Here is a 16,294-nt window from a genome sequence, read left to right as displayed (position 1 = left end):
GGAGAGCATTAACATTGAAATTTGATGCTGTAAGCATCTCCATCTGTACGGAAACTATGCCCTTAGTAAACTGATACATTTCTGCTTATTGTTTTCCATCTTACAATGCCTAGAGAACCTTTTGACTTATCCGTAAGGCGTGGAACTTATGATTCACGTGTTGCAACTTATGTTCATTGGAATGCAATCCGCGAAACTTAACATGAAAAAGCAGTGATCGGCCGCAGTGAAAAAGCAGCGATCGGCCGCAGTCGTGGTGCCAGTAACTTTTCGGCCACATGGGCTTCCATCCTGTTCCGATCACAGCGTCACCGGCGTGTCCCACGCGAGATATCCAAAACGCGTGAACACGTACAAAAAGGCGGCGACGTCTGCCGAGCGTGCCGGCTGGCCGCCGCCGCGCGCCACGTCTGGCAAGCGTCAACCGACCCGCTCGGCTTGTTAGCCGCGCATTTCTGCCGCTAAAAAATGCATTAATTGAGCCGGAATTCGGCCGGCGCCACGGCGCGCGTAATCCGAGCGCGATTTGAGCCACTCGGCATGAGACGCGTGGTGTCCTGGGACGAGGGCCACGCTCGGACTGCAGATGAGGGGGCGGCGCGGATCGATCCAGCCACAAACCGACCGCGCCGTCTGAGCTGGCTACCCTGCTGACCGGCGTACGTGTCTGCTGGATGTCCTGCTGACTCTCCTGTTGGTGGTTCTACTGATACGTTCGCCGGGTGCCTGACCTGACTGTCCTGCTGACGGTCCCGCTGACGGCCATGGTGACGACGCTGCCGGCAGTCCTGCCCACAGTAGGTAGCATCGGCTGCCCTTCTGACCGTTTCGCCGTCTGCACCCGATTGGGCCCTGAGCTGCACTCCGAGCGGGCCCGAGCAGCTGACCGGGCAGCAGACTGGCCAGGACAGAGGACTGGGCAGCTGACAGGGCAGGACAGAGGACTGGGCAGCTGACCGGGCAGCGGACTGGGCAGGACAGAGGACTGGGCAGTGACCGGGCAGCGGACTGGCCAGGACAGAGGATTGGGCAGTGACCGGGCAGCGGACTGGGCAGGACAGAGGACTGGGCAGTGACCGGGCAGCGGACTGGGCAGGACAGAGGACTGGGCAGTGACCGGGCAGCGGACTGGGCAGAGAGCTAGGCAGTGACCGGGCAGCGGACTGAGTAGCGGACCGTGCAGCGGACTGGGCAGAACTAGGCAGTGACCGGGCAGCGGACTGAGTAGCGGACCGTGCAGCGGACTGGGCAGCTGACCGGGCAGCGGACTGGGCAGGACAGAGGACTGGGCAGTGACCGGGCAGCGGACTGGGCAGAGCTAGGCAGTGACCGGGCAGCGGACTCAGTGGCGGACCGTGCAGCGGATTGCGCAGGACAGAGGACTGGGCAGTGACCGGGCAGCGGACTGGGCAGAGCTAGGCAGTGACCGGGCAGCGGACTGGGCAGAGCTAGGCAGTGACCGGGCAGCGGACTGGGCAGCGGACCGCGCAGCCACATGTATACCTGTCAGGGTAAAGGCGTAATGGCGTAGGCTGTCAAGCGATGCAGGCCCGGACAGTTCTGGCAAACCCTTTTGTGATTTACGGTGGATGTCGCCTTTCGTTACTTTACTCACACGCAAATCAACATGACCCCACCCGTGGCACTCGCACACCTGGACGAGAGGGGTGAGCGACGCCGTCTGGGTGGCCGGTCGGTCACACCTGTGACATGTGACGCAGGGGCGTGTGCGGCGGCGGCCGGCGCGCTGTCGCCGACTCCGCCGGCCGGGCCGCCCTAATGACAGAGGCAGCGTGTCCGCTTCCGGCCGGGTGCGGCTCGGGTGGGCATCAATTAGCGGCGACATCACGGCCGGGGCGCAGCGGCGAGAACGGACGCCGCCACCCGGCGCCGCGACCCCGCCACTGTCGTCAGCGCGCCCCGACATCCATTGAGCGGCGCCGAGGCTGGCCGCTGCCAGGCTGCCGGCCAGCTGACCAGGGGGGGGGGGAGGGGGGGGGGGAATAGGACACACACGGCTTGTAACAGCACTCATGCCCAACGATGACCTCATTCGCAGTGCGCTGCACTACAAGGATGAATGTGGCGTGCTCATTCTTCCGTAGCGAGTAACGCGATCGCACTAAGCCCGTAAGCCCGTAAGCACTAATCGCCGGCCGTAATCACGCAAGCATGTGCTTGCGTGATTACGGCCGCTGATGGCTATTTTGGAAAGCCACACTGCTGGTACGGAATGCAAAACGTTGAAGTAGTGATGTTGAAAGGACGATTTTTTGTGGCAAGGATGCGCAAAACTGCTGCCACCCATCACATGTGTGACGAATGAGCGTTCGGTAGCGGCATTCATATTTTTTGCGGCATTCCTCCTGATTCACATGAAATCTTTCTGACCAAACATTCTTTCTTCAAGATGCAATATTTTGGTAAAGCTGTGCCGTTAACGTGGACCACACGGGAGGCTGCACCTGTCATGTGCCAGCACTGCGCCAGCATTTAATGGGACAGGGCCGCATGACGCCACCATGCCACCAGCTGGAGCGTGCCAACGTGACGGAATCCCCTTTGTTTGACATTTGTTTGGGTTGAGATACTTCCAGCCACAGAACAACGCAGTCGGACAATTTTTGGACAGAACTCTTTGGACCCTCTTTGATTTTGCGGCAGCTGGCATGTACAACCCTGACTTGTTACGCAATCGCACGTATTTCCGGTGCAAGCAACGCCACGCTTGTAAGTAGGTTTACTCAAACCACACTTTATGAGAGAATTTCCTCGAATCATCAACCTCGGGCCCCTCATAGCACCGCAGCTCGCACCTTTTCCGCCATGCAGCCGGCAGGCCCGCCAGAGCCCCAGAGCCAGCGTCTTCACACCCGAGCCCGGCGTCGCTCGGCACCGCCTCGCAACCGACGCCCAGCGCGTCGCCGGCGGCCGCGGCGCCGCCCGCCGTTCCGGCCGCGTCGCCGTCGACGGGCGACGATTTACGCGCGGTGGGCCGGCGCCACAGCCGCTGAGTAATGGGGCTGGCGCGCCGGCGCCGGGTCAGGCGGGTCCCGGGCCACCTCCGCCCGCTCCTCCGGACCGGGCTCAACGAGGGCGCTGGCAACGTGGCTCCGAACGCTGGATTGGTCGCGCCAGAAAAGGCGGACTCATTACGAGACCTTTGTCAAACACTTGGGTATTGAAAAGTGCAAATGCGTCACTATGTGGTGTGACAGCTTTCTGGTCTCGAACATATCAATGAACCGTGGCTGTATATCCCGGAGTCATGATTTGCATTCCCAGGTTTCAAAGCCGCCGTGACTTTAAAATGACGCCGTGGCGCCGTAATTTTAGGGTGGTTTCAAAATACCCGAGATTCCAAACGATTTTCATTTTTGCTGCACGAGCTTTCGGGATGTTTAGCTATCTTCCAAAAGTTGTCAAAAGCTCTCCATCCACGATAGGATACAAGCCGAGCTACATTACCCAAGCCGTAAGAACTGTTGACACACTCGCCTATGACATCATAGGTTGCCACAAGTGGACGGCGTCTGACAATGGGGAACGCTGCGCTGCTGTATCGTTATCAGCTCGGCTAACCAGAAGTTCTCGGGTACCGGAGCGTGACCAGGACTGGTACATCTTTCCTGGACACCTCCCCGAAGACCATCAAGCACGCGCCTTTACCAAAGCAAACAGTAGCAATACCAAAATTGAAATGTGCACACGACGGTTAAGCCAAACGGGCACGTAACTACACTACTGAATCCGTCTTGTGCTTCATCAGACAGCAATCGTCTTCTCGAAATCTTGAGGCAGGACGATGGGCTTACCGCGACTGACAGATGTGAAGCTGCACTGTTCTTGCAATGAGCTGAGTGAACGCAGGACGTCGTCGTTGCATATTTCATCGAAGGCGTCGTCGTGAACCGAAAACTATGAAACACGTTCGCGATTTTGTCATCCTATATTACAACGCAATCCCTTGCTATAATTACAAGTCTTCCCACTAGCAAAAATTACCGATCCACGCCACATTTACCCTCAACCATATAAAGGCACCGCAGGCGGCGACAAAGCCCAGGCCCAGTCAGCCATTGGCGACAGAGGCAACCACCGTCCTCGAAGACACTGAAAAGCGGGAGGGCGCGATGTTGACAGCAACAACCAGAGGGTGCCAAAGCGCGCGACACACGGCGGTCCTGGTAGTGACGCACACTGCTGGCCCTCATCTGGGAGACAGCCTCCCAGTGGGCCGGGCCGGGCCGGACCCAGACCCAGGAGAATGACATTCCTGAGCCGGGCCCAGACCCCCCTATGCACGGCCTAGACTCAGGAGAAAACCACATTCCTGGGTCGGACCACACCAACGAGACAACCTCTCTCCGGCGAGGGCGGCCGAGCCGAGCTAGGCCCTCAGCCCAGACACGAGCTCGCTCCCGGGCCGGGCTCAGCACGCGGACCTGCTCCGGCCGGGCCGCGCTCTGTGGCGGGCCCGGCTCGCCAGCCCTCCCCGCCGCCGCTGCCCTGCTGCTCCTCCGTTCGGCGCGGCCGGTCGCCTCGCGCCAGACGGTGACCGGCTCGGTTCGGCTCGGCCCGGCGCTGAGCCCACTCCTGGCCGTCACCTGCGCACACGGGGCGACGACAACAGGTCCGGGGCGGCGGCGTCACGGCGAGCCGCCCGGCCGGCCGACACACCCACGCGAGGACCACCCAGCCCTGCGCCTTGGCCCGGAGCACATGGATGCCGCGCACCGACAGTGCAGAAGGCCAACGAAGGACACGGAAAACAGAACAGCCGTACAAGAAGCCTACAAAACGAAACGCGCACTTCCTGCTGCGAACAATCGATAAACCCGGGCCCGCGTGGGCAGCAACTGAATACACCGACGGAAAGACCCTCCCGTGTTTACCAGTGTCCACACCAAATAAACGATGTCACCAAAAAACGTTATCTTGGACCCAAATAAATCGAAAAACGACGAGGACACGACAGTGGTTTCCGTGGATTGACAGAGGGCAGTGGCAGGGCGTAGCCATCAAGTCGGTGCGAGCACACGGCACCACATCTCACGCAACAGCTGTCTGCCGCTCACATCATAACAGCCTGATTTCAACTCGTTTCCTGGGAGGATACACCGTCAACAAATCACGAGCACAAACAAAGCACCACCTCTCCGATGCAGTCCTCGTCCGCGGCATGCAAATCTTGTTGCGTCACTTCACACAGAGTCGATCTTTTTTTTTGCTGCTTTTTCACGCTGATCGCCGCACACTGGTCACACTACAATCCACTAGGGGCGACGATCCGCTGGCGGCCCGGCCTGCGACACCAGCACCGGCCGCCTGGTCCGCTGCATTGTCTTGAGACGGCGCAGCATCCATCCTCCATCACCCCGCGCCATTGTACTCGTCACCGCCACACACGCGCCGCTCGAAGCACGCCGGCCACGCGGCCGCCGCCAGACGCCCGGGTCCGGTCAGCCCCGCGCCACACTAATAAGATTGTTTTCACCCGATGCTGCCGGGCCTGCCACCAGACGCCCGTAATGATAGTGTTTTAATACACTTATGCAGTCGGGCCTAGCCGAAACGCGCCGCACACCCAAAAAGCCCCCGCAGCGGCGCCGGCGGCCGGCGGCCGACAATCGCTTGCCGTTGCCGCCGCAATGCGCACCTCCCACGGTAAAATAAACAATCCCATGGGAAAACGGCTCTCGTTTATTTGGAGCCGCCTAGGTTTACGCCCGGGCGCTGGGAGAAAGGCAACCGGTGGCCGGGGTGCGCGCCCCATGGCCGCCGGTAAACAACCACCGTGCGGGCGCGCGGCGGCAGCGGCAAAACCTTGAGAAAGGGCCGGCCGGCCGGCTCCCGGTCTTGTATGGCGCGCCGGGAGCCGGCGTCTTGTGCCAGCTGGCTGGATGTGTGCGCAGCAGGGCGGCCGGCCGCCGGGTGTCAGCGTCCCGAGATCCTGCCCGGCCGGCCCGGCCGTCCCTCAGCCCACCCGCGGTGCAATCGCTGCCAGCTGACGGTCCGTCCGACGCTGCTCGCGCCACTGGGGCTTAGCTGGACGCCGGGGCGCCGGCCGTCTCCGCCCTAAGCTCCTGCGTGTCACTGGACAGCGGCTGCGGCGACGGCTGCGACGCGGCGGCCGGCTGCATACCCGAGTGATGTCTCTGCTGACGCCGCTGCTGGCCGCCGCCCTCGCCCTCGGACGTGGTGCGGCTGCGCGCGCCGCGGCCACCGCCGCCGCCGCCGCGTGCCGGCCCGTGCGCCTCGGAGCTGGCGCCGCGCCGGCCGCGCCGGTGCCGTGTCTGAGTCTCCGACACGTGGCGGCTGCGGCGGCCCTTGGCGTCGGCATCCTCCTCGCCGGCCGGCTGCGAACCAGGCGCGCGTCAGCCGGTCCGTGAGAGCCGTCTCGCGCGGAGCCAGTCCGCATGCGCCGCGACACAGGCCACTTCGACAGGACAGCATGCGCTTCAGTCACACAGCTAACATCAGCACTCACGGCTAACCAGTCTGAACGCTGTCGGGGTTGTGACACCTACCGGCAGCACGCGGAAGTCCTCCAGGCGGCGGAAGTTGACCAGCGCCGCCGCCAGTTCAGGAAGCGTGTCCAGTGAGCGCGCCTGGCGGTAGTACTTCTTGAAGGCCCAGAACTTCTCCAGACCGTACAGCTGACCTGGAAGGGGGAACAGGGGTTAAAATAGCGCCCTAGGACAAACCGGCTCGTGACCAGCGGTAATGGCAACCCTCCGTTGCCAGTTTTCATGATGATGATAACTTGGACGTCAGGCTGCGCCGACTACCCTGGTCATATGAAGAATGGGTACTGAGCTGTGCGCATGCTGTTCTGACACGACGAACAAATGTGATCACTACGAAAGGCAGGCGTATCGGTGACTGATCCGTACTCAACACAACGTGCGGCGCCAGGGAACCATAATCGAAATTTTGTGCACGAATTTACCGTACCAGCTGGACATCTCCATCACATGACTTCATACAAAATTCGATTCATGTTTGGCCACATCTCAAGCGATCCCCCGCGTGTGAATGGCCGGCGCCCCGTTCAATCGCCACTCAAACGGTGCGGCTGCTCCCCAGGCGGCCCGCTCACCTGACTCGAAGTCCTTGAGCGTCTCCTCCTGGAAGTGGAGGTACAGCTCGGGACGGAACCGTCGCTCCAGGCCGTAGCTGTAGAACCGGAACAGGCACTCCAGGCCGTACCTGCGCGCGCCGTCCGGTCAGGGCATTGTTCACACAGGACGGAATCGAACTGCCCGGCTCTGCTGCAGTGGCAGCCCTGCACCACCAAACCGTCTGAGCAGGGGCAGCGGCACGGTCGGGACCACAAACTGATCCGCCACTTGACGGCACTGACAACAGTGACCACATACAGCCAGGTCCCAGCCGCCAATTCCCATCCCGGTCAGGGCCCTGTAGTGATCATCTGCGAGCTGCGCCCAGTAGTTTGCCGTACATCAGCGACCGACGACGGGCGCCGGCTGGACGCACCTGTACCCTCCGGTGGCGTCTTCCGTGGCCAGCTGGCGGAACTCCTCGTACATCTTGCGGTTGAAGTTGTCGCGCAGGAAGAAGGACCAAAAGCGGAACAGCGTGTTCATCTCCTGAGATTGGCCAACGCCGAGCCGCTTGCGCTCTGGAGCAGAAACACACGATCTCAACACTCATCCACGGATACACGCGCGCGCTCGCGGCAGGCCGGGCGACGCGGACAGGATACTGAAACATGGACAAGCGCATTTGCTAGGGCGTCGCGTTGGTCGCCACAGGCTGGAGCTCGGCTTTTCTCCAAGCCGGTTTTCACGCAACACTGGAGCCATTCACCCAAGCCAATGCAGCACACTAAACTGACGGGGTGTGCCTCACTGTACTCTGGCCGCTGACATTTCACCATGCCGCGGCCCTCTCTGTGCTGGCACGTGGAGACATCTAGCGCGAGGATTGACCACGGTGGTCCGCGTCCTACCCAGCTCTCGCAGAGGCCGGCGAGAGCGACCCACGCGCCTCCGCCGGCGGACGCCCACGCCCACGCTCACCCCTGAGGCAGCGAGCGCGGTACTTGTGATACACCTGCTGCGTGAAGTTGTTCTCCTTGAGCAGCGCGTGGCTGGGGTGCTGGAACTGCGGCAGCGAACCGGGCGTGCTGCCGTGGCTGGTGGAGAGGCCACCCTCGGACGGGCTGGTGCCGCTGGTGGCACTCGTCTGCGAGATGGTGCGCTCGCGCCGCGAAGGCGGGTGCCGCCGGCTGTCCATCACCCAGCCCACGTGGTGCTCCACCGGCGGGTTCTGCGAGTGGCGCAGCTTGCGCTTGCGCGGCGTCGCCTTGTCCGGCGGCCGGTTCGACTTGACCACCGGGTAGAAGCGCGGCGCCTGAGCGGCGCCGTGCGGCGTGCGCGGCGTAGTCGGCGCCCGGCCGGCGCCGCCCTTCGGGGTCATCGGGATCTGGGGGGCGAGCGGCGGGCGTCAGTCGGCAGCGCGGGCCCAGCAGCTGACGCTCCGGCGGGCGTCAGTCGGCAGCGCGGGCCCAGCAGCTGACGCTCCGGCGGGCGTCAGTCGGCAGCGCGGGCCCAGCAGCTGACGCTCCGGCGGGCGTCAGTCGGCAGCGCGGGCCCAGCAGCTGACGCTCCGGCGGGCGTCAGTCGGCAGCGCGGGCCCAGCAGCTGACGCTCCGGCGGGCGTCAGTCGGCAGCGCGGGCCCAGCAGCTGACGCTCCGGCGGGCGTCAGTCGGCAGCGCGGGCCCAGCAGCTGACGCTCCGGCGGGCGTCAGTCGGCAGCGCGGGCCCAGCAGCTGACGCTCCGGCGGGCGTCAGTCGGCAGCGCGGGCCCAGCAGCTGACGCTCCGGCGGGCCGCCTCATGACGCCACACCGCCCGCACACCATGTCGGGCAACGATGACACGGACGCAGGCGAACCAGTCAGTCAGGCCAAAGCTAGACATGTTCATAGGCGCGCAGGTCAGACACAACACGAATATCCTTGGAAAACGGGACTGGGGCGGAGGAAACACCAACGAAACGAGTGAGGCGAGACGCTACGGACACGCAGTTGTAATCAACTCAGTTATGCAGTGGTACTCACATCAGTGGGTAACGACCGCGACAGATTCGAGTCGTCGGACTGCAGCTGAGTGGGTGGCGGCGGCGGTGGCGGCGGCGGCGGCGGAGGAACCTGCTGGTTTTGAGCTCGAGGAGACGGTGGCTTAATCTTGCTGAACTCCTCGCTTGATATCACAGTTACCTGCTTGGACACAGAGGTAATCTCCTGCGACAGAAGAATTCCAGATTGATGGTCGGGACATAACTAGCCTGATAGCCAAAGACATCACTTGGAAAATGGGGCACGCAGAAAGACACTGGCATGCGAACGACTTGACAAGAGGTAAAACATACATCGCACAAGATAATCCACTTAAGCACAATATGCACAGAGAATGTCCAATAACGTGACTTGAAAGACAACCATACCAGCAGTTCGCCTCGCCACACCGTACACGGACGCCTCCATGCGTATCCCACGGAATACAGACACTCCGCTGGAAATCAGAGTGAACAATTTTCCGCGCCGAGAAAGCCAGCCGCCATCAGCTGTCCGACCCGACCTCTGGCAGTTCGCGGTCTGCCACCCCCTTGGGCTCATTCCAGCCGTCACTCTCACTTCGGCTTGTTCTAGTGGTCACTCCTCGCTCCGGCTCGTCCGAGTGGTCACTCACCCACTCCGGCTCGTTCCAGAGGTCACGCTCGTAGTAGAAGAGGCCGTCGTTGATGGCCGAGGCCAGATCCTGGGTCATCTTGACGCGCGTGGTCCAGTCGCCGGTGCGGTCATGGCCCTCGTGCTTGTCCGGACGCGACGGCAGCCGCGACGGCGGCGGCGTTTGCGTCACGATCATCAGGTTGTCGAGGCCACGGTCCGGGAAGTCGTTCTCCGACTCGTCGTCCGACCTGGCGGCAGGCGGGGCGGGGTGTTGTCAACAGCGCCACACCGGCGGCTGCTGACTCAAGCCTCGTAAGCCGCCGCTGTGACCGTGCGCTCGCTCACACGCGCACGTCCCGGGGGCGACATCGGATGCGAGCAACATCGCAATGGCACTGGGTCTCCCTGTTTGTTCCCGTTACACTCACTAATGCTGTGATATTTTATCATGCGTGTCTGCGCTGCAGTGGTATGCTTCAACATCGGCACACCCTGGTGAGAGTTAGTCATTCTCCGTAGCGGGAAGCAAATGCCAGATCTCCAGCTCATGAGACAATCTCAGTATGTGTGCAAATTTAATTTCAAAGAAAGGCCTGAAGAACGTCAACAATTAGCACCGCGCCACAATAGTAACACTAAAATCAACTCACAAGGAGGAAAGGGGCAGTCTGGTCTAGCTTTTATGTCGATTGTTTGCTGTCCATTGCCACTATTCGCTCACCGTTGGCACGTAGTCCGTTTGGAACATTTTCTCGTCATGGTTGAATACAGTGCGTGTTCATATGTTTAAGACATCTCCACAAATTGCAACTCCAGATGTATCCACGAACGTAGGATAAAATAACGGTTCCAGTATGCGCAGAAAATATCAATATCTCAAAGTGAGACTGGCAAGATATCTACAAAAATCACGCAATCAAATGATGCACGAGGTACGCAAAATGACACATCCTACAGTTGATTACAAACCGACAAGATTATTTCCGCATTTCACGAAAAATGGAAACGAAGCAAGAAGTACCACTTAGATAAGTTCAGCAAAGTTCCGTTACGCTTTTTCTTTAAGAACTAATCATAATTCACATAGGTCTATGCATCTTTGGCACGCCACCTATGCCACATCTGTCTGCACAATTGCTTGCTTATTGTTTATATATTACACATATTTGATGACATATATTATTATTTGCTTACAAAAAATATTTGTTTGCTTATCCATGAGACTTGGCCGAGTCACTCTTTTTGACCCAAGTACGATTTTTAAATCTACAGACGATCAAACAACATTAAGAAGCTAACCACGACGGGCTGACGGCTGCAAGGTACTTTGTAAGAAACCGTCAAACCAAAAAAGGCCAAGGAGCCAGCTATTTCGCGCACTGAAATGCCAGGTCAGCTGACCAGGGCCTGATCTCAACACCATGCAACACCCACACCACTTTAAACACCAAGCTTACCTTCGGAACCCGCGCACTTTAAAGGTATCTAAGAAGCATGCCACCAAAAGGTTAAATTACATTTCACGCTTTATCAATGAATACGTTACGATTCAAAACCAAACGGAAAATGGGCCTGCTGCGGCTAGAGCGTATTGTAACTGTACAATTTATGCGTGCGACCGCGGCTTTGTTTGATGACTTGGCTCCAGATATATCCACCACTTGGCTGCCGGCCCGACGTCTTCTTATCTTCTCCACCCTCCTCCCCCCCCCCCCCCCTCTGATGCCAGGACAGCTGCGGCCCGAGTCCCACCAACGAAACCGATGCTGAAAACTCTGCCGGAAAATCTACTATCAGTGCGTGGTCCCAGGTTTCAGGTCATTCTAATATGCAAATAATATGCGTGAGCAGTTAAACATCTGACAAACTTCGTTCCGCGGGGAAACTGACAATGCATTCATAAAATACTTTAAGTGGCACATCGTGAGATGCTTTAAATGAAGCAAAACCACCGTACTGGTTAATTGGATACATAGGCAGCCAGTTGCTTACCAAAGCCGCTCGCTTCTTGGCTCGGACCCCAATTTGGCTCTGAAAGTTATGCAGCCCACAAGTCGGCCGGCGCACCACCGACCCAGTTCTAGAGACGCTGCTTCGGTGGCCCACTTAGCACGCCACAGACCTGTCACAGCGAGCGCGTTTCCCCGCCGGCCAGCCGCGCCACCCACCATTCATCGGTGAACGTGTTGTTGCGTCCGCCGGCCGGCACCTTCTCCAGCTCCTCGTCGAACTGGAAGTTGAGCTCCTCGCGGTCGTCGATGGCCGGCGCCGGCGACTCGTTGTGGCCACCGGGGCGGGGGCCGCGGCTCGCGCGACCGACGCCGCACCTGTGGCGCGCCGCCACCGGGGAGCGTCAGCCGCGAGCCGTGGCGCGTCATGGCTCATCACAGCACCGCCGCCCACACCACCAGCGGCGACCGAGCCATCACACCACAGCACCACCGCCCACACCACCAGCAGCGACCGAGCCATCACAGCACGGCACCGCCGCCCACACCACCAGCAGCGACCGAGCCATCACACCACAACACTGCCGCCCACACCACCAGCAGCGACCGAGCCATCACAGCACGGCACCGCCGCCCCACACCACCAGCAGCGACCGAGCCATCACATCACAGCACTGCCGCCCACACCATCAGCAGCGGCCGAGCCATCACAGCACGGCACCGCCGCCCACACCACCAGCAGCGACCGAGCCATCACACCACAGCACTGCCGCCCACACCATCAGCAGCGGCCGAGCCATCACAGCACGGCACCGCCGCCCGCACCACCAGCAGCGACCCAGCCATCACAGCACGGCACCGCCGCCCGCACCACCAGCAGCGACCCAGCCATCACAGCACGGCACCGCCGCCCACACCACCAGCAGCGACCCAGCCATCATACAACGCCCCCAAAGCGGTTGCTTCACAGTCCCGCACGCACCGTCTGATACAACCACACATGGCGCGCTGGCTGGAACAAGCCGCCACGCCAGACGCGCGTGCTGTCAGCAGTTCGGCCTTAGCCGCTAAAACAACGGACAATGCTGCTCCCGATGCGTACATTGGCGCCCAGCCACACGACTGGCTGGCGCCGTCAGCGAGCCGCTGACCTGAGCCGGCCGTGGCGCGCCAGGTCCGCCTGCTCCGCCTCACCTGGCGCCACTCGGACTCGGGGGCGCTGGACGACAGCGGCGGCGAGTCGAGCAGGGAGAGGTACGAGCTGCGCCCGGGTACGCCGACGGCGCCCTCTGTCGGCGCGAGCGGCGGCGCGTCAGGGCAAAGCACCGCGTCCGGCTGCACACGCGGGGCGCGGTGGAAGAGAGGGGGGAGGGGAGGAGAGGGGAGGGGAGGGGAGGGGAGGGGAGGGGAGGGGAGGGAGGGGAGGGAGGGCAGGGGGGGGAGGGGAGGGGAGGGCAGGTGCAGCGGCACGCACAACACACGCAAAACATTTTTAACTCCCTGCAGAAACTTTCATACAACACCAATGCAGTAGCTGCGTTGTCGGCACCAAACACATCGACCTACATGATTGAACCAACAATGAACATCGCAGCAGTACAACCGTGATGATCTCACAGATATCCTGGCCATCACCACGGGGGGGGGGGGGAGTCTCCCAGAGCGCACACACGCCATCGTGTACCCGCTATGTGTAGACAGTTGAGCTTACGGCCGCCGCCGACACGACAGGGCGGCGACAGCATGAGTCGGCACAAACCGCCCACTGCCGCCGCCGGCTGCCGGCCACCCCGCAGTGTGGCTATGATGGGACCATGGTCGATTCGTGCGCCGCCCGAACCCGCTCGTAATCGAGGGCACCAAACGCCCCCCGTCGCCATCGACCCGGCCCTGAGCCCCACCTCCCTAACCCTGCCCGTGGGCCTGCTAGCGGCCACCTGACCGGCACCTCACCGCTTCATCAGTACACCATTCACAGTCGGATAGGCATGGTCCGTAAGGCGATGCAGCCGCGGACCTTCCCAACCTCGGAACGCACCTGTCTGCGAGCCAGCGTCGGCTTCCGCGCCGTCGGCGTCGGCGTCGGCCGGGCCGCTGGTCTGCTGCAGAAAGTGCGGCACGAACTCGGGTACGTCCGGGTTGAGTTCGCCGCCCTGGTGGCCGGCCGCTGCCGCCGCCGTCGGCACCGGCGCGTTCGCCGCCAGACGCCACTTGCGCGGCTCCTCTTTGGCGCGGATCTGCCGGGCACATCGGTCCGCCATGTGCAACGTAAAAAAGCTGCGCTGCTAGCGCCGTGCATGATTCTGAACTGGTTGAACTAATCCCTCTCACTTCTTACCGGATTGGTTTGACCGCGCTCCGAAACACACGTAACGTCAGAGCTGCAGGTATGGTAGCCACGTCCCGTTGGCAGAGCGCAGGACACCAGGACACCCGAACAACGTGTGGCAGACATGGAGTTTCACGTGCACGTAAACGCGCCTATGCCAGTGGCCAGTGCGGGCCAATCAGCTGCGGACTGGGAGAGAATCACACTGGCACGGGGCAACCGTGTCATGACGCTACATATCACATCAAGAGCCTTCAGGAAAACCGTCTGTTGCACTAGGATTGCCCTACTATCGCCTAGCCAGGTAACGGCTCTGACCTCCAATCCATCAATGAACAATTAATTTTCAAAGAGCGGAAAGTACAAAAACTCTGGCGTCATCTACCAGCCAACAAGGCCATTAGGAAGCCGAATCCCTAGCGTCAACAGCTTATGGGTGCTTCTGTTTATAACCGGCGTGGTGTTGTTGGACCATTTCTCATGACACCACGCCGATGGGGACACATCACGCGACCCGCACGCGGCAGACGCTGTAAGAGCTAGCCGTGAAACGGGCGCCGTAAAGCGAGAGAAAAAAATAAAGCCCAGCTGTTTCAACGCCAGGTTCACAAAACGAATAAAAGACATCACCTGTCGGCGACGCCTGAGCCATCTCCAGGCCGTCATAACTCAGCTGGTGAGGGCGTGGGGGGGGGGGGGGGGATCGCCGAGTCGGCCCAGGGCACTCACCTTGACACCGTCGGCAATCTCGACCACATCCGAGTCCTCCACGGACTGGATGACCAGCTTGATGTCGCGCGTCAGAGCCTCCACCCGGTGGAACGAAGCGATCAGCGACACGGGCAGGTAGCCTTCGTTGTCCATCTTGCGGCGCAGGAAAAAGTCCTTCTGCAGATTCTCCTCGCTGAAGTAGTACTCACTGGACGCGGAGGTGCGGGCGCGTTAGACGCGAGCCACGCGGCTAGGACGCCGTGCAACATGGCCCGAACACGACGACAAATGCGCGGGCTTTCCCGGGTTTGGAAACGAACCATTTGCACCAGAACTTCCCTCTCGTTCGTCACCATAACGTGCGACGTTTTTGGAAAAGCCCGATCCGTTTGACGCCACGACCAGCCGAGGGCAACAGACACGCGGCTGCCGCCGGGGTGTGCAGGCGAGATCACCCCAAAACGTACATCTGTTTCTTGATGGCCTCACGCAGCGCCACCTCGCTCAGCTGCAGGTAGGGCGACGGGTACACGAAGCTGTGGTACATGTCGACAAAGGCGGGATCCGACCGCATGTACTCGGGCACCTGTGGACGGCGCCGGCCGCGTCACATGTGCTCATGGCTCGGCCCCCATCGCAGCCGTCCTGGCAGCTGTTGTTGTTGTTGGGACCTGACGCCGCCTCCAACTTCTGACACTACATGGCATCGCCTGATTCTCACCCCGGCAGGAAGGGCGGTCACCGCGGGAATCGAACCTCATGCCTCTGGTTTCCCTGACGCGGAGCCAAACGACTGACTACCCCACACCTCTCCCTCCCCGCCCCCCGACTGGAATTGCAAACACAGCCTTAAATAGCCAGGCCGTCAAACCTACCCACACACCAACACGCCAAGACCGTATGATGAGCAGCCACAACTGCTGTAACGGGTCCTCCGAGCTTCACACGGAAATCACGATTAAATATCAGGACAATACCGTCCATCAGCCACCATTCCCGTCCGAGCACGCGCGGCGGGCGCATCCTCGGCCCTAAAGCGCCCTACGAGCCCGTCCGTTCCTCTCACCTTGGCACCCAGGTCAGCGGCCATCTCCTCCAGCGGATCCTGGCCGGTCCACTCGTCGCCGGCCAGGCTGCCGGCGGTCGAGCCGCGCCCCCGGCCGCGGCCTCGCGCCCGGCCCCGGCCGCGACCCGCGCCCGCGCCGCTCCACACTCCGGCTGTCCTCGCGCCAGTTGGCGCTCTCGGCGGCGCCTGTCCACCGACGGCGGGCGGCGGTCAGCCAGGGCGCGCCTCGCGGGACGCCACGCGCCACACTGCCGCCGGCTGCCGGCGGTCGCACGCACCGCGCCGCACGGCCCCGCAGCACAGGCCGCAGCAGGGACCCCAGCGCTGGCGGCGGCGGCGGCGGCGGGCCGCGCCAATCGTGGCCACGTCAGCCACACAGGCCGAGTACGCACGGCAAAGGTCAGTCCGAGACGCGACGGCCCGACAGGTGGCCGCAGCGTGGGCGGCGCCGGCCGCTCCCACTCGTACCAGCCCTGCTAACTGACGGCTGCAGCCACCGGCACAGAACCGGTGTCGCGGCTTCGACACGCACCACGACC

General features: G+C 61.5%; 1 protein-coding gene across 1 annotated transcript; it reads right to left on the bottom strand.

The window, feature by feature from the left end:
• Positions 1–4,603: 4,603 nt before the first annotated feature.
• Positions 4,604–15,857, bottom strand: LOC119097872 (la-related protein 1-like). The gene is given in 15 exon segments (XM_037220817.1): positions 4,604–4,607; positions 6,286–6,359; positions 6,531–6,664; positions 7,103–7,212; positions 7,501–7,645; positions 8,046–8,451; positions 9,089–9,271; positions 9,720–9,948; positions 11,869–11,996; positions 11,998–12,027; positions 12,844–12,938; positions 13,688–13,886; positions 14,708–14,897; positions 15,157–15,275; positions 15,756–15,857. Coding segments are annotated over 15 exon segments (2,070 nt in total). The 5' UTR covers positions 15,780–15,857.
• Between the last annotated feature and the right edge of the window lie 437 nt (positions 15,858–16,294).

This window comes from Pollicipes pollicipes, unplaced genomic scaffold (assembly GCF_011947565.3).
Source record: "Pollicipes pollicipes isolate AB1234 unplaced genomic scaffold, Ppol_2.1 Scaffold_463;HRSCAF=517_pilon_pilon_pilon, whole genome shotgun sequence".
Classification (NCBI taxonomy): Eukaryota; Metazoa; Arthropoda; class Thecostraca; order Pollicipedomorpha; family Pollicipedidae; genus Pollicipes; species Pollicipes pollicipes.
This window is presented reverse-complemented; position numbering and strand designations above follow the sequence as displayed.